The sequence below is a fragment of the Zootoca vivipara genome, chromosome 6 (assembly GCF_963506605.1).
Source record: "Zootoca vivipara chromosome 6, rZooViv1.1, whole genome shotgun sequence".
NCBI classification, from domain to species: Eukaryota; Metazoa; Chordata; class Lepidosauria; order Squamata; family Lacertidae; genus Zootoca; species Zootoca vivipara.
In genome coordinates this window covers 41,004,790-41,027,547 of record NC_083281.1, presented here as the reverse complement: position 1 = coordinate 41,027,547, position 22,758 = coordinate 41,004,790, and the positions used below count along the sequence as shown (strand labels likewise).

At 45.3% G+C, this 22,758-nt stretch overlaps 1 protein-coding gene across 1 annotated transcript in view; it reads left to right on the top strand.

The window, feature by feature from the left end:
• The window catches only part of ADGRB2 (adhesion G protein-coupled receptor B2), a 169,188-nt gene that overhangs the window by 108,970 nt on the left and 37,460 nt on the right, over window positions 1–22,758 (top strand). The window contains exons 16-20 of the mRNA XM_035118985.2: window positions 81–183; window positions 1,126–1,169; window positions 15,213–15,339; window positions 21,010–21,113; window positions 22,632–22,734. Of these exons, the coding sequence (XP_034974876.2) occupies window positions 81–183; window positions 1,126–1,169; window positions 15,213–15,339; window positions 21,010–21,113; window positions 22,632–22,734 (481 nt within the window). The remainder of the gene's footprint in view (window positions 1–80; window positions 184–1,125; window positions 1,170–15,212; window positions 15,340–21,009; window positions 21,114–22,631; window positions 22,735–22,758) is intronic.

The following is a 22,758-nucleotide window of genomic DNA, read 5'->3' as shown; positions in this document are numbered from 1 at the left end:
GGAGGTGGCATGGCATGACATCACACACTCAAATGCCAAAAGGATTGTTTGCGAACAACCTGTTTCTCTTCCACCCACAGAAGTCCCCTGGCTGTCATGTCCAAAGTTCTCACGGTGACGGTGAAGCCCCCAACCAAGGCCATAGAGCCCTTGATCATGGTGGAGTTGTCCCATATCATCAATGTAAGTGCTATAAGGTTCTCCTGCAGTAGTAGTGTCCATATCAATTACTGCCTGCCCTTCACTATGAGGTCCAAGGGAAAATCACATCAATGTGAAATACAACATTAAAACACTTTAAAACAAATTTAAGTCACAAGTAGAGTGTGTCCTAAAATATATGTCTTTCAAGAGACAGCATGAAGAGGTGTATCTTCAGCATACAACAAAAGCTGGATAATGGAGGTGACTTGTGTTCCCCTCAAACATAGTTGGTACAAAATACCCATAATCACAGAATTTCAAGTAGAAAACAGCCTTGGGTTTCAAGGGAAAGTGAATTTCCCTAATGAAAACAATATATGTCTGGCAAGGTAGGGGGAGACGTGCCCCCCCATTTGTCTTTGGGGGGGTTGGTGGTCAGGGAGAAAAACAACAATTGTGGAACAAAAAGAATTATTAATAAACAGAGAAATGAGCACAAAAAGAAACAGCAACACAGTCTGGTATTTATTCCCTGTGAAATCTGAAAATATTTTTGTCAAGGGAAAATCCTCTTTAATAAGACATCTCGGAAAAAGAAAAGAAAAAAAATATTACATGGCTCAATGTATTTTTTTCTCAGCATGGAAGCTTCTTCTTCTTTTTAAAAAGTATTTATTAAGGAGTAAGAATTCTCCTTTGAATCAGATGATGAAGATCTTTCGTTATTAAGGATGTTTCTATCCTGCCCTTCAAGCACTGCTCTTAGGGCAGCTGACAATAAGACCTTGCAATTGCAAATGCAGCCTTCTGAAATGCATTGCACATCTGGGCAGAGTTTTGCCCTTTTGAGGACAAAAACAAACCCTTCATAAGTAGCCACTGAAACCGGAAAATTATGTTCTTTGTATTCATAATACCCAGTTTAGCCATGCTGGCACCTGACACCAAACTGATCACTCTCCTTCTCTGCATTGTCCACAGGGCACCTTGCATCCACAGTGTGTGACCTGGGAGTACACCAAAGTGTGAGTACACTTCATCCTGCTATAGTGTGGGTTTGTGTAAGAGCACATATGCAGATGGTGGGCACACCCATATGACTGAGAGAGGGGAAGGGTGACTGATTTGGGTAGCGGGGTAGTCTCTAGTGCATAGGAATGAAGCTTGTGTGGGGACAGCTACAAGATGCATCTACACGGGTCATCCCTTGCAAACAGTCATTTTTTAACCCACTGTTAATGTTATCCTATTTCTTCCATTCCTGTTTTGCCATTCCCACTCTCCTGGACACTAGATTATCCCCCTGTGGCAGGAAGGAATACTAACTGGCAGGAGAGCATTGTGATAACACTCACCCCTGGCTAGGCACTACATTGCTACTCAAATCCAGGGGAATAGGCGAGTGGCTAATTGCACCTCTGAGTTGCGGATTTTGCATTAGGGTAGCCCCATGATCTGGATTCTAGCTGAATCCTGGTAAGATCTGCAGCTGACGCTTTCCAGTGTAGCTTTTCTGTGACCATGTACTCAAGGTTTGACATCTTTAAAAGCCATCTTAGTGGTGTTGGGTCTGAGTCGTTCTTTGCCTATGTTACGTGTTGGAGGGATTACAGTAGATGGACCTTGGAGAAAGAAGGACAGATGTATGGGGAGCCTGTTTGGATTGAGGGGGTGGGAGTGAGAATATTGTTATGAACTCGAGACTGCAACAAGCAAGACCCTTTGTCTTTGTCTCTCTCCTCTCTTACTTAATACATACAGGATGGGATCCTTGTGCCTCAGTGAGACCTGGTTGGCTGTGGCATCTGTGTTTGCTCAGATATGTTTTGCAATATTATCACTTTAGGATGGAGGGCCATCAATATTGTCTCTGCCCATGGATGTGGAATGACAGCAATCTGCAAAAGTATCTTGGCTCTTCAAAATTACCCAGTGGCTGTCTGTCTTGCCTGCGAAGGAAGGTGTGCTCCTAGAATTTGAGGCCTGGAATACTTTAGAGATTCTGTCGGCATTCTACCCACCATGCTGCCTAATAGACTCCCTAGCTGAGTCCATCAGCTTGAAGGTTATGTTGAGATTGGCCAGACTCAATTTTCTGCTCATATGTGGTTTTCACAGGGTGACCTTCATTTAGGCTTTTTAGTTTAGGGGGGAAAGGCAAGTATAGAGGGACTTAGAATTATGCACGGTGAGGAGAAAGTAGATAGAGAGATCCTCTCCCTCTCTACAAGAACTTAGGAGGAGCCAGTGAAGCTGAATGTTGGAAGATCCATGATGGACCCAAAAAAGAACATCAGGAGTTTGCTACTACAAGAGTTAGTGATGGCTAAGGCTGCAGAAGCAGCAGCACCCCCTCCTAATTCAGTTCAGACCCTGATTTGTGGTCCCGATTTGGTTTTAATTGAGTCAAACCCCAAATCCAGAAATGCAAGCTTTCAGTCCTCCCATTAACTTGCACTGGAAAACCAAAATGGCCATGATATGTCTGGGTTTGTTTGTTTGTTTTTACATAGGTGTATGGAGTAATGGTATTCCCTCAAGAGGGAATTAATCCTTAAAATTTTCAGACAGTAAGATCCAGGTTTTTGTGTGCTGGCCACTTTAAAATTTGCTTTGTTCAAGAAATGAAATGAAAAAAAATTAAAAGTAAAGTGGCCATAACTTTCTTATTCTTGATGTTTATTCACATGAGTTCATAAAAGCTGGAGGCATGGCAGCCCTTCTGCAAGGGATAAACTCTACTTACTAATAGGTCCAGGATCAGTACAAAGCCCTTCAAAATGATTCAACCTACTTGGGACTCATCTCAAACTACTTCAACTCATTTCAGACCAGGCCCAATTCAAGATTAGTTCAACCTTCTTGCCTGTCCCTAGTGATGGCCTCAAGGCTGTCAATAGCTACTAGTCAATAGCTACATCATCTCCAGTATTCGAGACAGCATACCTCTAAATACCAGTTGTACCAAGTAAGTTTATGGTGAAATAAACTTAGGAAATGGGTGGCATCTGGTTTATATGATGACCCTGTTCAGGGAGAGAAAATAAATTTAAGTGTTTGTATATCTTAATAAATTAATAAAGCAGGTTTCTTGTTTCACAGCTGACTTGTAGATACTTGGATAGCTTCAGCACAGGAGGACCACCTAGATAGCTATTTTTACATTGCAAAACCTCTCTCCCTCTCTCAGTTATGAAAACCTACTTCAAGAACTTTTCACTGTAAAGAAGATTTTCCTTTCCCTTTTTTCAGCACTGTTTTTCTGCACTTGTACTTGATGATGATTTACATTTACAGTATATCCTTCCTTTCCTCCAATGAGCTCAAGGTGGCATATTTAGTACTGCCCCTCCCCATTTTATCATCACTATGATCCTGCAAGGAGGGTTAGACTAAGAAACTGTGACTGACCCAAGGTCATCCGGTGTGCTTCATGGCTGAGGATGGAGTTGAACCCTGGTCTTCCAGGTCCTTGTCCAGCACTCCAGCCACTATCCCACACTGGCTCTGAAGGATGCAGCTATTCCATATTCTTTCTCCAAAGACACAATGCCCAGATACTGGTTTTTGATAAAGCTTCTCTCCCCCAAGACTGCAGAATGTAGGTCTTAAGCAAAGCAGCAGGGATTGTGAGAGCCCCATCCCTCTCCTTTCTCTCTCCTTCAATGCTACCTGGAGCTGGCAAGGAGAGCTATCCAGTCCTTCAGTGCTGAAATGTCCCTCATTTGCAGCATAGTATTGTAGTTGCACATTTCATTATTATACATCAAAAAGGAACCTGACAATATCTCTTCTCGCTTCCTCGCCTGTGCCAAGAGTGACAGGCTCCCTTAACGAGGCCAACTGCCCCTCCCCCTCTGCACTCCCCACTGTGGGTTAACTTTGTTAATAACAGCTATTGATTAGCAGGCGCTTAGAGATGGATGCCTCCTGCTTGCCAGATGTAATTCATTATCAGCTGGCCGGGAGGGAGGACAGTGGCAGAGGATAAAATAGGACAGATTCCCCTCTGAAACACGTTGTAACAGGAGTAGCTGCAGTGCTCATCTCTTGGTTTGCACTTAAGCCTCCAGCTGGGCTTCAGAACCACAGAGAGGCACACCCACAAGCTGATGCAGTAGTTGAAGCTGTTACTCTAGACCAATATGAGCAGTGACCAGCAGTGAGTGCAGCCACCCATACTCTTGCATTCACATAGCAATTCAGCTGAGATTGGGGGGGGGGGTTTCCTCACCCTCTTCCCACTAATGCTAAATCTGATGTCTGCAAAGGGAGAACTTTGCCTTCCAAATGGGTCACTGAGCTAGGCAGGAACTAAATGCTATGTCTGTGTCATTTTTTTTAAAAAAAAGTATTTACCACTTCTGTATGCGACATTGGGGCGACAGAAACATTTGGGTGGGCGGGAGGTGAGATTGAGCCTGCCCCTGGGCCAGATGTTAGACATGCCTGTTGCCAATGGAATTTGGAGGAGACCTTGGAATTGTAGGCTGCGGCAAATGTAATTCTCGGAGACATTTACGAATAACCAGTAGCAAGAGCTATGTGTGAGGCAGCTAGTGCAGGCAAAGCATTTAGAATTGTGTGCCCATTCCCACCCACTGAGAATTTAAGCCCCTTTTGCTGCTGATGCCGCCTCCTCCGTTTTCTTGTCCTGTGGCTCCTTATGACTCCTAACCAAGTTATTCCCCTAATCTCCATCAAGGACTGATTAATAGGAACATAGGGAACAGCTTTCTGCCAACTCAAACTGTTATTCCACATAGCTCATTACTGCTTTCTCTAACTGGGAGTGGCTCCTCCAGGGTTTTTCGAATGAATTTTCCTCAGCCCTACCTGGAAGTAACAGGGATTTAACCTAGGATCCTTTGCATGCAAAACAAGCATTTGTCCATTGAGTCACTTCCCTCCCCCATTTGTTTTATAACTTTAATTCCTGGCTTTAGCTGTAAAGAGAAACTGCATAGGACAGTAAATAAGGAGATAGCTTCTCCCTAGTGATGGGGAAGCTCCCCAGCTTCGCTTGACTGGGCTTGGAATTGAACACAGCTATCCCAATAGTAATTGGGGGAAATAGCACAGTTCATTTCTGAGCCAATGCAAATTGGCTAGCTCTCCCACCCGCTCTGACTCTGTACATCCCACCTAATCACATCCCCAAACTCCCTCCTCACTCTTCCATTAAGAAGTACAAGTCTAGGGTAGCATTCCCACTGCAAAATAAGAAGAGGGAGATTTTTCCCTCTCACCCCCTTCCAGCACTCTTACATAGCATTTTTTGCTGCCTACTCACCAGAAAATCCAGTGGAATTTACTACCAGGTAAATGGATACAGCATTGAAGGCTTTGTGAATCATAGTTTTCCAATGGGCAACTGGATACTGGTGGTGGTGAGATGGAAATTCTCATTTGGATCATATTTTAATCTGAGTAAGAGGGGGGGGATGGGGACTCACAAGAAGAACCTCTTCTTTCCACAGGACTAGTACTTTCAAACTGACATAACCAGCCCAAGAGGAGAGGAGTTGGGGTGAGATGTAACCATGTTGTTACATTTTACCTGCCTCCTCCTTAGATGAATTGTGGAACCTCGTCAATGAGCAGCTGTGTAACAAAAAATAAATAAAAATAGGGTTTATAGCTTTTATTAAGGAGATATGTTTTCTTATTTGAACTCTTTTACTCACCATCCTGAGCCTTACCTTGCTTACTGGCAGCAATGGAAAAGGACAAACAATGTTGTACCCCGTATCACTTATCTTTTTTGCCTGGCGTGCTATGGTCCATGGGGTCACGAAGAGTCGGACATGACTAAATGACTAAACAACAACAACAACAAGTCATATTAAGAGTAGACCCACTGAAATAAGTAGGCTGAAGTTTGTGATAAGTTCATTGAGTTCAGTGGGTCTACTCTGAGTATGATTTAGTTGGAAGCAATCATGTCTGTATCTATTTGGATAATGGCCTCATGCTTTTCCTAGAGTAAAAGATAAAGGTGACCCCTGACCATTAGGTCCAATCGCGGACGACTCTGGGGTTGCGGTGCTCATCTTGCTTTACTGGCCGAGGGAGCCAGCGTACAGCTTCCAGGTCATGTGGCCAGCATGACTATGCTGATTCTGGTGAACCAGAGCAGCGCACGGAAAAACCGTTTACCTTCCCCCTGGAGCGGTACCTATTTATCTACTTGCACTTTGACATGCTTTCGAACTGCTAGGTTGGCAGGAGCAGAGATCGAGCAACGAGAGCTCACCCCGTTGCGGGGATTTGAACCGCCAACCTTCTGATTGGCAAGCCCTAGGCTCTGTGGTTTAACCCACAACGCCACCCGCTTCCTAGAGTAGGTCAGAGTAATTTAGGTGGGGCTCCTCATTGTCTGCTATCCATGCAGTAATAAGGTTTGGGTCCAAGCTATTCATTGGGCTTTGTGTTTCTTTCTTCTTCTGGCCAAAAGAGCTCTCATATTTGTTTCTCCTGTGGATTTGAGCCTTCTTAATTTCTCTAAGTAAAAATCTGTCAGTTTGATTGCAAGTTTCAAAGAAATCCATTAGACATTCTTCTGACACCAAAGTTATCTCCACAAATGATGGATTTGTTCCTGCAGCAGATAACCCTTTAAAAACTCTTTGATCTCTACCTATGATGCTTGCAATGCAAAGTGACTAAGATTGCTCCCTACCTTTGAAGTGGGGTCTCCCTTCACATCAAAGAACTTAGGTGAGAAGAGAGATTTCCACACCTCATGAGGTTAGTTCATGAACAGTGAAAGGACATTGAACATGGAGAGTTAATTTGGTGATAACTCCTGCGGACTTGCTAATCACTGGAACTCATATCCAGTTGAAGCAGATGCCTGTATGTGTTGCTTCGTTTGCATGCTTTAATGTGAATTTGAACTGCAAGGAATGTGTTGGGTGATGCACAGATGTTTACATGCATTAAACATCTTTGTAGGAAATTAGTTATTATATACCAAGCTGTGAGACCCCATTGAGTAGAAGTCACATGGCTCTATAAGACAGTCATCTCCTCTTGGCATTTTGTTTCCTTTCCATACAAGTGTTAGTATTTGTGTTTCAACTGATATCACTTCCCTGCAAGTGATGCCTAGGGAACAAGAGACTTGGGACTTATCCACACTTCCTCTTGTCCTACTGCTTGCCCAATTCCACGAAGGAAAACTGCTCTTTAGTGCTCAATCGGAGCAAATGGCAACTGGGGCTTTTCTGGAGTGCCATTTGTTCTGATCTATCACCAAAGAGTGGGTTTTCCTTGGAAAGGAGTGGGGCAGGGGGGAAACCACTCTGACCTGTGCCTAGAAAGTGTGGGTCAAGCAGACCACTGCTCAGATCCATGCTTTCTAGGCATGGCATAAGTGTGAAGTGCTTTGTGAAAAACTTACAGCAGCTTGATCTGTAGGAAGACTTGAGAGTCCAGCCTTCTTCCAGTGGTATGGTCTGAAGGCACATGAAGCCACCACCTTGTTGAAGCTATCTGCTTCGGGTCAGCACTTGAATGGGTGCCCACCAGGGAAACAGTGGAAGAAAAGTGGGGTAGCAATGTCTGTCTGTCTGTCTGTCTGTCTGTCTGTCTGTCTGTCTGTCTGTCTGTCTGTCTCTGTCTCTGTCTCTCTCTCTCTCTGTCTCTCTCTGTCTCTCTCTCTCTCACACACACACAGTATCCTGCAGCGTAAGTTAGCTTTTATAATTCAGTGTTACTGTCTCATTTTTGCTTGTGAGCCTCTGTGCTTTGTTTGCTAATAGCATTTGACAAATTACTCCAGTAAAACCTTGGGAATTCAAGTGTTATGTTCCCATTCTTTGGAGGCTTGTCCATCTATCTGCCAGTGCTATTGCTTAGCTATAGAATAATTATGGAGCTTGAAGTTCCCTTAAAGATACAATGGGTGTGCTAGGACATATCTAGGGTTGCCTGCCTGATTAGACAAAAGGTCTATCTAGTCCAGCACCCTACTTTTAACTATGGCCAATCAGCTGCTTCTGAAAGCCTCCAAGCAGGGTTCGAAGGCAATAGCCCACTCCCACTGTAACCTCCCAGTAGTTGGCATTCAGCAGCTCTTTGTCTCTGGGTGCTGTGGGCATCCTCCAACTCTGCATTATAAAGATGTCTGCAAAGGTGACATGGGGGCTGGCAACACCAACCCTGCCATGTGGTAATCCCTCATAGATGACTGCAATGCCTGGAAACAGGCAGACAAGTTGTGTATCCCCAGCAATGACTAAAGGAGGAATTACCACTGGGAGGAGTGCAGAGGAGAAATGCCATGGTGCATCTGCAGGAGCAGAACTGGACACCTTCATCTGCCCCAAAGAGACATGCTCCAACAAAGCATGTCTCTCCCACATCAGTCTCTACAGTCACAGCAGGCGCTGCAACCATCCAGCAGTTTGACCTCAACCCCCCCCCCCAGGAGAACCCCTCCATTGTCTCCCAAGACAGATGGATGCTAACATCGTAGCAGAACCACATCTCTTGAGTGCCACTCCTGCCTCCTGTTCCTCTAACCTTCTCACTCATCCTGAGAAGCAGCTGGCTGAACATTTTGGCTGAGGGATGGGTGCAAGTGTTGCAACAGCATCTTCTCCTACTCCCCACTGAATCCCTGCTGCTACTGCTTGCAAACCCATCACCTCTTTTCCCGTACTCATTTTTCCTAGTCTAGTACATATGACAAGCGTTCTGGGTATGGCACATGATGGCTATGCTGTGCCTCCACTGTCAGAAGCAATGTGCCCCTGAATACCAGTTGTTGAGAATTTCAAGTGGGAAGAGCACTACTGCACTCACCCTTATGTGGGTTTCCCGCATAAGGCATGTGGTTCACCACTGTGAGAGCAGAATGCTGTCCTTGGCCTGATCTAGCAGCAAGACTCTCCCTATGTTCTTATGGGCTACATCCTTTCTAGATTCTACACAGTGCACCAGCTGTACCTAACAGAATCTTGATAATAGCAGCTCCTTGTTTTACTTCCAGGGCTGTGAGTCATTCTGCCTAAACATATTGACTTGACTGCCAAGCAACCCCTCCATACCTGGTTAAATGTAGAGTATAGGCACATACCTGTATATTGCAGAGGAATCTGGGACATTGTTCCAGGGTCCACCCCTGATTTATGTGGTGGGCCTGTTGGGTCTTATAGTTTATTCACATGAACTAGAACAGTATGGCCCAGAAAGTACCAATAATTGTCTTGCATACCTGCAAACTGTTTTTTGGAGAAGCTTGGCCAACATGGCTGATCTTCTCATTGAGAAACTCTAGCAAAAGTCCAAGGAGTCCCACAGCTTGAAACCATGTGCAGCTACATTCTGTGATTTATCTCCTGCCTTCATCTTAACACAAACTGAAGTTCTAAAGTTTGGCAATCATACAAAACCCATCGTGTCTGATTTTTAACCCCTTCTTCTCCTCTTGACCTGGCTCCATCTTCTGGCCCATCCAGAATATCTCCTGGCTGATCTTTTAGGCTTATTGATGGATACAGCATAGATACAGCATCATCCTACTGTGCCTGACCCTTTTAAAAAATGCTCTCTTCTCAGTTATTCTTAACCATTTAGAAATGTGTGACCAGAGAGAGGAGTTTTCTGTGCCATCAGATGCTAAATGTGCTGGTGAAGCAAAACTCTTCTGATGTATCTGCACATCTGAGATCAGAAAGAGCAGTTGCCACTATTTCTGCCGTACATCATAGCCATGTATTTATTTATTACAATTAATTACATCCTGCCTCTCAGGATGCAAATCCTTTCAGTGCAGTTTACAAGTAAACTAAATTGCATTTCTGCTGCAGTGCTTCTTCCAGCTCAGAGAAAGAATGCTTCCCTTTTAGCCGAATAAAGAAATTGGAGGTCCCAGTCTCAGCATTCTGTGGTTATTGAGGATGCTGAAACCTTCATAGAATTTACAATCTACTCAGCCAGCAATATCCACTGCTTCCCCACCAGGTGTGGAGTAGGTAAACAAGATCAAAGTCTTGCCATGGTGAATGAAATGAGTCAATGGTTCTGTTTTCCACTGATCACGTTAAGTTCTTTTATACTGACCACTGCTGCTTCTAGTTTGGGAGAGAGAATGTAGCTTAGTGGTAGAGCACATGTACTGCTTGCCAAAGAGCACATGCATTGCATGCTAGATTCAACCACTGGCATCTCCAGTTGGAAGGAAGAGGTATTGTCATCTTTATTGTCATTGTCCCCTTGCGGGAACAACGAAATTACTCGGTTGCTACATCCACTCAGATAAAGCATTCCGCATAATCCAAAATTACAAAAGCTAATTAAAAACAGTAAATATACTACAAAATAACAAGTAAAATAAGATGACTTCAAAGTCCGGGCTTTCCATTTAAGGCCAAAATTGCTCTAGAGAAGAAACTGTTCCTGAGACGGCTCGTTCTTGCCTGCATTGTTCTATATCTCCGTCCCGATGGCAGGAGCTGAAAGAAATGGTGACCAGGGTGCGTTGGATCTCTTGATATATCTAGTGCTTTTCTATGGCACCTGGTGGTGTAAATTTGTTCTAAGGTGGTGAGTGAGCAGCCAATAATGCTCTCTGCTGTTTTAATAATTCTACACAGCCCTGCTCTGTCCTGGGAAGTACAGCTTCCGTACCACACACATAAACCGTACGTGAGCACGCTCTGTATGGCACAGTGATAGAAGGCAAGCAGCAGCTTTTGTGGAAGATGGTTTTTCCTTAAAATTCTCAAAAAATACAGTCTCTGCTGCGCCTTCTTCACAAGCCCCCTTGTATTAACACTCCAGGACAGATCCTCCTGTAACTCAATACCTAGAAATCTAAACGTTGTTACCCTCTCCACACAAATTCCGTCAAGCAAGAGTGGCTGGACCTCGTTCTTCTGTCTCCTAAAGTCCACCACAAGCTCCTTAGTTTTCTTTGTGTTTATGAGCAAGTTGTTGACTCTGCACCACTCTGTCAGCCGCTCCACCTCATCTCTATACTCAGTTTCACCCTCCTTATCAGAGATGAGCCCGATCACGGTTGTGTCATCTGCAAATTTGACAACCCTATTTCTAGGGTGGGCAGCGACACAATCATATGTATAAAGAGTATAAAGGAGCGGACTAAGCACGCATCCTTGTGGTGTTCCTGTGTTAGTCCTAAGCATGTTAGACATATAAGGGCCCAACCGGACCCTCTGGGAGCGATCTGAGAGAAAGTCCAGTATCCACCCACAGAGTGATAGCGGGAGCCCCAGATTTCCCAATTTAGTTATCAGACGTCGCGGTAGAATGGTATTGAATGCCGAGCTGAAATCTACAAAAAGCAGTCTGGCGTAGCTCCCCCGCTGCTCCAAATGTGCAAGAACAGCTTGGAGGGCAATCACCACGGCATCCTCTGTTGATCTTTTCGTTTTGTAGGCAAATTGGAATGTGTCCAATCCCTCTGGTAGGCAGGCAATGACATAATTTCGTACCAGCTTTTCAAAGCACTTCATAATTATGGGTGTAAGTGCTACTGGACGAAAGTCATTCGGATTCTCCGGATTGGATTTTTTTGGTACTGGAACAATAATAGAAGACTTCAGGCAAGATGGGACAGTAGCCTGGGCTAGGGATCGATTTAAAATCCCAGTGAAGACTCCCGCTAGTTGGTCTGCGCAGTCTCTTAAGACTCTTCCAGCTACTCCATCTGGCCCTGTAGCCTTCCTTGAGTTGATTCCCTTCAGCACCTTCCTCATCTCTCCTTCCTCCACTTTGAATACCACATTCCTTTGCACCGATGGTGGCGACGGTGGTGATGGTGGCCTAGCCTCCGCAGGTGTTGCTGCAGATGTTGCTTCAAAGCGGGCAAAAAAGACATTCAACTCCTCTGCGAGGGATGCCCCTCCCTCGTCCACCAAGGAATCTTTGGATTTTTGCCCCGTCAGTTCCTGTACACCTTGCCACACCTGCCTGGTGTTATTACTCTGTAGGTGATCCCCCAGCCGCTGTCTGTACGCCTCTTTGGCCACCCGGATACCTCTCTTTAAATCTGCTCTGGCTGAGCTGTACAGCATCCTGTTTCCACTTCTAAAAGCAGTATTTCTTGCCTTTAGCAGCCCCTGTACCTCCCTTGTCATCCAGGGCTTCCTATTTGGATAGATCTTTATCCGGCGCCTCTGTGTTACATTGTCAGTGCAGAACCTGATGTAATCCAGCACTTCCTCAGTAAAAGTCTCTATGTCCTGTTGGTTAAACACCGCCCAGTCTGTGTCATGAAAACAGTCCTGTAGCTGTTGAGATGCTTCAGCCGGCCATATTGTAATACTCCTCTTTGTTGTTGGAATCCGTTTCCTCAGTGGAATGTATACAGGAGTCAGGAGCAGGGACACGTGATCAGATTGACCCAGGTGTGCCAGCGGTTCAGCTTTATAGGCTTGCTTGACATTTGTGTACAGTCTGTCCAGAGTCGGAGGTAGGAGGTGATGTGAAAGAGTCTTCTCTGCCTAGGATCCTGGAGAGCTACTTCCAGCCATAACAGGCAATACTGGACAAATAGCCTGTTCTGGAATGAGGCCACTTCCCATGTTCGTAGCTTTATACTATCTGCTCTGGCTGGCAGCAGTTCTCCAAGACCTCGGGTAGAAGGAGGCTATTGTCAGTCCTGTTACCTGAGAGCCCTTTTTGGCTAGAGGTGCTGAGTACTGAACACGGCGGGGCTTCCATTCATGCAATACATGCACTTCTTCATTGAGCCATCACCCTCCCCAATGCTTGTCCCCAGACAGTTTACTGCCCCCAGGCAGCTGGAGTGACATCAGGGCCACAGAGACTATCCTTTTTATTAGGCAGGTGCACTGACTGGGGCTGATGGAGGCTGCATCTTAAAACATCTGGTGGGCACCACCTTGGCAAAGGCTGCTGCAGTATGTGAAGCTTGGTGTTTGAAATGGAAACATGAATAGGAGATGACAATGTCAGAGAGATTTGAGCCGATGGTGTACCAAACCAAATGTCAGTCATTTTTGAGAGGCTATTTTTGGGCACCTAATAATGCCAAGGGCTGGGTGCCCCTCTAGGCTTGCTCTGGGCTTTCTGGGTGCTGTGGGCCTGCTCTTTGCTCCTGGGCTTCAGTCTCGAGTGTTGCTCGTGCGTACAAGGCAGAGGTAGAAGACAAAGCATGCACAGGGCAAAGCAGAGCTGAATCTCCAGAGGGAGGAGGAACAGGCTGAGGCTATGGTGGCCTGCATGGTCCATGCAGAGCCTGCATATTAGAGTGTCTGAGAATTCTGGGTGTGCAGGAGGGTTGGCCCTCGAGCATCCTGTCCAACCAACATCCTGTCTCCCAGGTGTGAGCAAACAGTGGATGTAATTGTCAGAGGCAGGTATACCATTCCCTGAGCATCCTTGCATCCCCCAAATTCTTGCTCAGAGAGATCACTTCCATGAAAGAGACAGGATGGCTAGTGAAGAGGGTTAAGGAAAGCAACTGAATATTATTCCATTCTGATTTTAGTGTGCTACATGCACACATATCTGTAGAGTCTACGAGTTTGCTCTGAAACAGCTGAGTGCCTGAATACTTCCCCTTCCAGTTGTTTTGAAACTTCATAGAGAGCTGTGTGGTGGTGGGGCACTCTTACATACCAGGAAAAAATGAGGATGCTTGTAACAAAAAGGAAGAACCTCTACTGTGATGGAAGGATGGGGCACCTTCAGGAGGCGTCAGGGGACACACAGGCCACAGGTTGACCACCTCTGCTGGAAGTCAATGGCTTTTCATGGGGGAGGGGAGGTTTTGCCTCAGTCTGTTTTCACTGCTCCCTCCCTCCTTCCCCTCCCTTTCAGCCCACCATCGCCCCATAATTGCCCTGATCCACTTCTAGTGACAGGCAACAATTAGTGTCTGTAGATGCAGCCCAGATAAATACTGCAATATGGATGGGATTAAGGACACATCCAGATGTGCTGCTGAAGCATCAGCTCTGCACACTGGAGGCTTTTGTGTGATGGATCAAGTGTATGTTTCATTAAAAAAATTGCATTGTTTTAGGGGAATAAACCTTTAGCACATAAACATACATGAATATCTTCACTACTGTCTCATGATGCAGACTGAGGAATGTACTGCTAACTGTCAGGTTTGAGACAGGGACCAATCATGATCAGCTGTATCCATTTAGTTCTCAGAAGCTTTTGTGGCCCCTCTCAATTCTTGGATGGTACCCCTGCCCCCCTCCTTTTACTATCATGCTCACCCAAAGGGTTGGCAGACAAAGTTTAATGTCCATTGCATTTCAGACCTGAGATCCTTCATCAGGGAGTTTCAAATACAGAAATTCATTCTCTTCTAATACCCTCCTTTCCCCTTCTTTTGTACATTTGCTTCCTGCTTCTCCATCCATTCCTCAGTTTGCTTGAGGCTTCCATCTCGTGCTGCATTATCATGCAAACATGAAACCACCAGAGCAGCCTGTATCAACCCTTGGCTGTTTGCTGAGCAGGCCAGAAAACTAACTGTCTCTAAACCCCAGAGAACCCCTGCCTGACACACACACACCCCTTAGTCCAGAATCCATGCCCATCTCAGTCTCTCCCTCTCCCAAATCCCTGTCGGCATCAACCTTCAAATTAAATCAATGCTTACTGCAATAGCAACAAACAACCACGTCCCCCAATCTTCCCCACCAGGGAAATGAGTCTGTAGCAACATAGGGCTATGCCGGGAGTGGATTGGCAGGGGTGGGGGTGGGGGGAAATTGGGCTGAGATCTCTGCCGGAGGATGGGGAGGGAGTGGAGACATTACACCCCAACAACTGGGTCAGGAGATAAAGCAAGCCACTCAGACAGAACCCTGGTGCCTGACTTGCGCACGCGTACACACACACACACACACACACACACACACACACAGAGAGAGAGAGAGAGAGAGAGAGAGAGAGAGAGAGAGAGAGAGAGAGAGAGAGAGACTGCTTCACCCAGTGCATCACTAAGGGTTAATGCAGGCAATGCGCTGAAGGGATGTGGGCTGTGTGAGTGTTTGATCATTTGAAATCTCTCCTTCTCTCTCCTTTCTCCTTTGCATTCCATCAATCAGGGAGGTTGGCGCTGGGAACTGGGAGACCGAAAGCTGCCAGACGGTGGAAACTCTCTCGGCTCACACCAAGTGCCATTGCAGCCAGCTCTCCACCTTCGCTGTGATCGCCCAACTGCCCAAAGACCTGGTAAGTTTTGACAGAACGAGGGAGAGCAGGCTGGGCTCTCGGCCAGCGCTACATTCCTGCCTCCCACCAATGGAGGTGGCCCAACCCTGAGACAGGAGGGCCTGATAGCCAAATTAAAGGTGGCAGGGTAAGGAGCCAAGCACGAGTAATGGCAACTCTGGCCCACAGGACACAAGCTCATCATTCAGCTTTGCATGTGTGCTAAGGGAAGAAGTTGTGAGTTTTCAAGAGGTACTGTGTGCTCTATGGAAGTCTACTGTTGTTAAGGGATGAGAAATTTTCAACAAGCCTACTATTGATCTGGACCCAAAGGGACTTTGCAAGGTTGCATCCCTGCAGGGGGTTGCATGTGCACACCCACAACTTTGTTGAACACTTACCCAGATTCCTCTTGCATGTTCTTGTCTACCACCTCTCTCTCCCTTTACCTTTGTCCCTGAGAGCTCTTTGCAAAGTCTGACAGTGTGGGCTGTGTGAGCGGGAATGTCGCCTGGTTTGAATCTTACCTCCGCCCACTGTAAATTCACCAGGTAGCTGTCAGCCTCAGTTTCCAATCTGCAATTTGGGGGACAAGAATTCTGACCTGCCTTAAAGTGTTGCCGTAAGGATTACTGAGCTAAGGTTTAAAAGTGTGCAAAGTTCCCTGGTTCAAATCTTCACTACTGTGAATTCATGAGGTAGCTATACACAATACGCTGCCTCACAACCTCAATTTTGCAATCTGCAATTTGGGAATAATGAAATGTTGTTTATTATGTATTATGTTGTTATGTTGTTATGCTGTTTATTATGTATTATATTATATGGAAGATTTTTCACACATCAAAGTGCTGATATAAATACCAAGTTTTTATTAGTAGTGTTATTGTGTGTTGCTGTTGTTAGTGTTACCATTATTGTTAAAATAGCAGATGTACTCATTTCCCCTAGGGATATAGATGGATCAGTCTGTCTCAGTTTTTTATGTTTTCATTCATAACTCCATTGCAAACTGTTCCCTCAATAGTCTCTGTTAAAAATCCATACAATAATTTCCACATTAGATAGATATTTTAACACAATTTCTCTCAAGGAATGTATTTTTAAACATCATCCCTCAAAAGTACACATTTAAAAATGAGTTTTTGATACTTTTTTTTTAAACGAGAGCTGTATTGGGGCATTTGGGATGTTCAAAAACCAGTGGATAACCAAGATCCCATCCACACTCTAGTCTAGAGATATGGATCATATCAGATTTTATCAGAACTGACAAAGATCATATCCCTGAAGCATCCCTAAATTCTCCCTGGGTGCCTTCTTTCATGTGCTCGTGCATCTCAGAAACTTCACAGATGTCTTACTCTGACACCACTTCATTTTCTTTTCATTTTGCAAATAAGCAGTCACCTCTGTGATGTTACCACCCCTACCTTTTGAAAACGTTTTGAGGGCATGTTCGAGTCAAAGTTAGAAAAAACAGTACTGAAGGGGTGGAGAGGAAGGGAATGCCTTGCTTTCATGGGGCATGCTGTGAAAGCAAGGCCTGTGGCTCATGCCTGAGGGGAAGACACAGCCTCCCAGCTAGGCCTAAACCCAGAGGTGGGCTGAAATTTCTCAGAAAACAAACTGAATATTATTGAAGAAAGGCAACAAGCTGGACTACTACGAGTCCCGGTCATTCTCTCATAGCCCATCGCTTCCTCTGGTCATCAGTGTGAGCTAACAATACAGTTTTGCTCAATGTTAATGGAAGTGAAATTTCACAGAAGACCATTTTCTGATTTTTCTTTCTTCCACCCCGTCAATTAGTGACTAATAAGTCCAATAAATAATAATTGATAATAATAATCCCCCCCCCGGCAACCAAAAATATTTGGTAAAATTACACCCACACTATTTTGCCATCCATAAATAGAGTGGAGAATTTTGGAAGGCTGTTTCATGGTGGCCTTACAATAACTATTTGCAGCCTGAGCTAAACTTATATGGTTTCCACGGCAACCATTAGGCCCCTGCCAGTGATGGGCTTGCATTAAGGGACAGTGATACACACACACATCTGCACACACATAACCACATTCAGTACGCAAAAGAACAGAGATAGCTCAGCCTCAAGTTGCAGTTGGGGAGGGTGGGGTGGTAGTTTCAACAAGCTCCCCTCCCCATTTTTTCTTTGTAACATCTGCCATCCCTTCCCACTGCCATTGTACCCCACTCAGAGTCTTGTATCCCTCTTCTCATTGATCTAAGTAGACGCAAAATAATATTTAAGTTGGTGGGGAGTAAAGGTAGCCATTACTCCCCAAAATCCGAAAATCTGAAAATACGAAAAATCCATAATAGAGGATTTCCTTTATAGGTCAACCAAAATGTGACAAGGTTTAACAAGGTTTAACAAAACGTGACAAGGTTTCAAGTTCTCCAGAACTCTTCATCAGGCTAAATCACCCTTTGCCAATCTGATTCCTTTCCTATGGTTTGGACTACAACCCAGTGATGGAATTTGTAGCATAAAACATAGGAAGCAACCGGGTTGGCAAAGACTGGACCAAGGGCTAATCAGACAAGTGCTATGAGAAAAAAGTGGTTTGACTGATGGGGAAAATGCAAGAGTCTGCTTCCAGGCAAAGCCTTGACAGGGAATGGGCAGGAGGTGGCAGACATTCAAACAAAACTCTGTTTGGTGCTATTATGCAGGCTTCAGATTTATTTAATTGGTTGATTCATATTTGAAAATATAAAAAAACAGTGATAATCAAATAATTACTGTTAATTGTGATGCTAATGTTATTGTTTGCCATCCTGGGACTTCTGAGTGAAACGATGGATTATAAATACCTAAAATAAATTCACTCCATATCACAGACATTTCTAACCCACTGTTCATCAGTTGATCGATCCCAGGGCAGGTTGCCATAGTTTTTAAAAGAACAAAAATAATCCAGCAAATAAAAGCAGGGAAAAGAATAAGAATTAAATTCTTTTGCGGTATAAAAGAAATAACAGCAGCAAATGCCCAGGCAAACAGATATGGTTTAACATGGCACCAAAATGCCAAGGCTGCTACTTCCGGGGGGGGGGAGCATTCCATCATCAGAATTCCTGCCACCACCGAGAAGGGGGGAACATTTGAAAAAGTGCTTCAGGACATGTGCAAAGTGCAGGTTACCTTTTCCCTGAATAGTGAGTGGGGAGAGCCAGCTTCCCACACACATTTGCAATTGATGGGAAAGAGCTTCAAGAGCATAGGTTTTATGTCTAGAAAGACTTGAATCGCCAACTCTTCCCTATGGCAGTGACTGTTCTCTCCCACTCCTCACCTCCCCCACTACCCAACATCTGCTCCCTTTGTCTCCTCTCTGTGCCTACCTCCTCTGCTCTCCTCTTCAGCAGCCCCCTTCACCCTTCCCATTGTTTCCACCCTCCTACTTTCTCTCTGAACTCTTCCCACTTCCAGACGCCTTTAAGTAGATAATGCCATAGATAATGTGGATCTATTCTCTGCAGCGTTTCTCACCCCCCACGCTCCCTCGCTGCTAGAGTGGTTGAAATTTATAAGAGTTATTAGCAAGCCTTCAAAGCATTAATATGCTTAGCGATGGGGAGGAGGAATAGAGAGCCCGTGCCAGAAGCAAATGGGCAACCATCTTGGGGGCGTGCTTGGGAATCCTCCTCTGCCACGCTGGCGACGCCACTGAAGGCAGGGGAGAGAGAGAGGAGCTTTGCTTGCATCCTTTGGTCACAGGCCTCTTTCATGCTCCCCTACCCAGGCGGGGTCATTGGTATTCCGGAAGCATGCCCTATTGGCAAGGAGATGGAGAGCCACCCTTGAGGAATGCAGAGAAGCTGCAACGGATTCTCTCCCCTTTCCCTCCCTCACCCGAGACCTCAAGCCATGTGCCACAGGAAGCAAAACAGAAGAGGGTGGCGGGGTTATTCAGAGATGCAGACCTTCCTGCTTGACAGAGAAGGGGCTGTGCTTTGGAGAAGGGAGCAGGCTTTAGCCACATGTCTGCCAAAGGGGCCCTCAAGTTGTCCCATTTCTCCCCCATCTCAACAGGGACCAAAGACCAGGTACAAACTGGTTTTGTAAGAATTCTTCTCTGGTGTTACTCCCTCCCCCCCCCCAACCCAACCCTGGGAACTGGAAGAACATAGGAACAGCATTGGTGTCAGGTCAAGCCAAAGGCCCATCTAGTCCAGCAACTTGCTCTCAAAGGGGCCAACCAGATTCCTATAGGAAGGCCGTAAGAGTTGTAGTTTGTGGAACAGGAATTCCCAGTGCTATATCACTAAGCTACAATTCCCACATTTGTGTGTGTGTGTGCATGTACATAATGCTTTCTGCATGGAACTTTGGTCCCAAGTTATTAACAAATGTGGTGAGAAGAATCTTGGCATCAGATCTTTAATCTAGCCAGTTTTACCCCTGCCAGTCAGTTGGCAGACAACTCTTTGCTTTCTAAGAGGAAGGAAGGTGTTAAATTGGTATCAGAGTTTCCTATTATACCTCTGGTCATTTCCAGGTGACCTTTCTGCTGAGCAGTCATACTGATTTGTTTCCAGGGGCTTAGACAACAGCAGTTATTTATTAAGCACAGGGCCGGCTCTATGGCCAGGCTGGGTGGCGCAGTGCCAGCCGGCCGGCCCGCCGCTCCACCGCGCAGCAAGCCCGCCCGCCCGCCGCACAGCAGCACCCTCGGCGACCGCACTGCGCGCTGAGCCCGGCCACCTGCCCGCCCGCCGCGCTGGAAAACGGGGCGGCAGAGGGATCCGTCGCACCACGGCGCCAGGGCGCCAAAGGTGCTTAAGACGGCCCTGATTGAGCATTCATTTTTATTTGCTTGTGGGATGGTTAGATGAAGCTGTGCTTGTTGGTGCAAGAAAAATAAATAAATATAGATGTAAAGGAGAATTCCTAGGTGCTAAGATCTAAGTTTGGGGCAAGTATTCTTTGGTGAAAGAACCCCAGCAGAGATTAAAAATCACAAAATATGCAAGAAAATTAAGCGTGGAAATGTAGGCAGGTAGATTTTTTAAATATGCCTTTGTGGGTTCCAAATATTTACTTTTCCCCAGCCTAGAAAAAGACCACACATTTGGTAAGCTAAAAATGATTTGTTTACAAACTCTTTTAAGTTCAGATTCATGTGCTTTTCCATTCAGCATTCATAAAAAAAAACTTGCACAGGCAGTAAAACTTGGTTTAGTTACAGTGGTGAAACTTCCTAAATTATTGGTACAGGAACTCAAGAGTAGCTTGTGAGAGCCATGAGGTCAGAGCAACCAGCTCAGACTTCCTTACATGCTGAGTTTCTCTTGGGAAGCAGGTCCTTAGTGGAGGAACTGCATATTGAAAGGAAAACATTCAAGGGTGCTTCCAGATTGTTGCTATTTTCAGGTGTCGTGGCAAATTCAGATTTACGCAATTAGGGTTGAGCTGGAGCTCTTGTGCCTCAAACTTACTTTCTTAAAAGATTAGACTTTTTGCAATAAGGAAAGTGATAGGGAAATGCACTGGAAAGAGTGGGTAACATTTGCCTGACACTGTGGGATAACCAGCATCATATATATAACAAATGGTTAAGTCCATAGAGTAAGCTGTCCTGCCAGACTTAGCTCACCTTGTGTGAGGGGTGGGGACTCTCTCACTCTCACTCTCTTCATTTTCTGCTTCTACTCTTGCAGGCCATGGACTCTGGCAGCTCCCCCTCTGTCCCACTTATGATTGGTTGTGCTGTTTCTTGTATGGCTTTGTTGACCCTCCTGGTGATCTACGCTGCCTTTTGGAGGTAGGTTGGCTCAGCTATTCATGGCTACAAGTAAACTCGAGAACTGCTCTTTGAGCTAGCTCTGGTTAACCAAAATCCTGGTAGAGATGTGGCAGAGTCCTCCGAATGGAGTGGTGGTGGTGGGTGGGTGGGAGGTGGGAATGGCATTCTGAATTTGAGCTGAAATAAAATCTTGCACACATTAGAAATTTGGGGCATTGATAAGTGTGACTTTGATGCTCCTTTTGCTTTCTCCTTTTAAGATTTGGTTTAGAGGGTTGTTTTAAAGCAAGGGACATTTTATTGCTTCATTTGAAAGCAACATTCTATCGTCAAGATAATTACTTTATTACCACCACCACCACCACCACCCCCCCAAAAAAACATTTTTCAAAGCTCCTAAATTCAGCAACATATATAAAAGAGGATATTGTAAAAAAGAAAACAGCCTCACATTAGAAAAAAAGTGACCTTCTGGTGTGAATATGCTTGAAAATTAAATATTTAAGCCGCAGATTAGCAAAAAGTGTGGCATTTTTCTTCCCTCTCTTTTGGTACATGCATATGTATGGATTTGCCAATCAGTTCCACATTAGTGATTGTGAAGATAAGTGGGGAGGCAGCAATTATTGCCAGGTAAATGGCAATTTGGGAGGAACCCTTAAAGCATTTCGCTAACACCACGGGAGGTGATTTTCTTTGAGCCCATCCCATGAGAGCAGCACAATGGTTCCCAATTGATGGTCCGTGTAACCCACCTGGGAGGTCCGTGGCACCAATCACATAACAAAAACTACCAAAATTTTCAAAAGTAGCATGTCCATGGCTTGACTTTTGAAAAACAGGGGGTCTGCCATACTTAGCTAATTGGGAACCACTGGACTAGGGCACCATTTAAAAGCCTGCAACAAAACAGGTGTGGTCATAAAATCAGGGAGGGGGAACCCTCTGGAAAATCAGCATCCTAAGGGGGGGTGGAGAATAATAAAACAGGGACATCACTGTGCACCTAAGATAATGGGAATAATAATAATTATAATAATAATACCCCGGCCATCTGGCCAGGCCTCCCCAGCCACTCTGTGTGGCTTCCAACAGAATATTAAAAACATGATAAAACATCAAACATTAAAAACGTCTCCAAACAGGGTTGCCTTCAGATGTCTTCTAAAGGTCATATAGTTGTTTATTTCCTTGACATCTGGTGGGAGCGCGTTCCACAGGGTGGACACCACTACTGAGAAGGCCCTCTGCCTGGTTCCCTGTTACCTCACTTCTTGCAGTGAGAGAACCGCCAGAAGGCCCTCGGCGCATAGAGAAGGTGCTGCTGAATCCAGGAAGACCCATGCAATACTTCACGAAGACGTTTTGAATTGTGTTCTATAGTAAATACTGCATTGATGCCCTTTTATGGTAATTGCATACGTGAGGTCATGTGCAAGATGTCAGCCCCCCCCCCCCCGATGTTGGGTTCAACTTTGCCCCTGTGCTCCAAGTATCTCTCAAAGCTGCTCATCCCCATCACCTTCTTTCTTGCAGGTTTATCAAGTCGGAACGCTCCATCATCCTCCTGAACTTCTGTGTCTCCATTTTGGCCTCCAACGTGTTGATCCTGGTGGGGCAGTCCCAGATGCTCAGCAAGGTGAAAAAAGTTACTCCTTTGCAA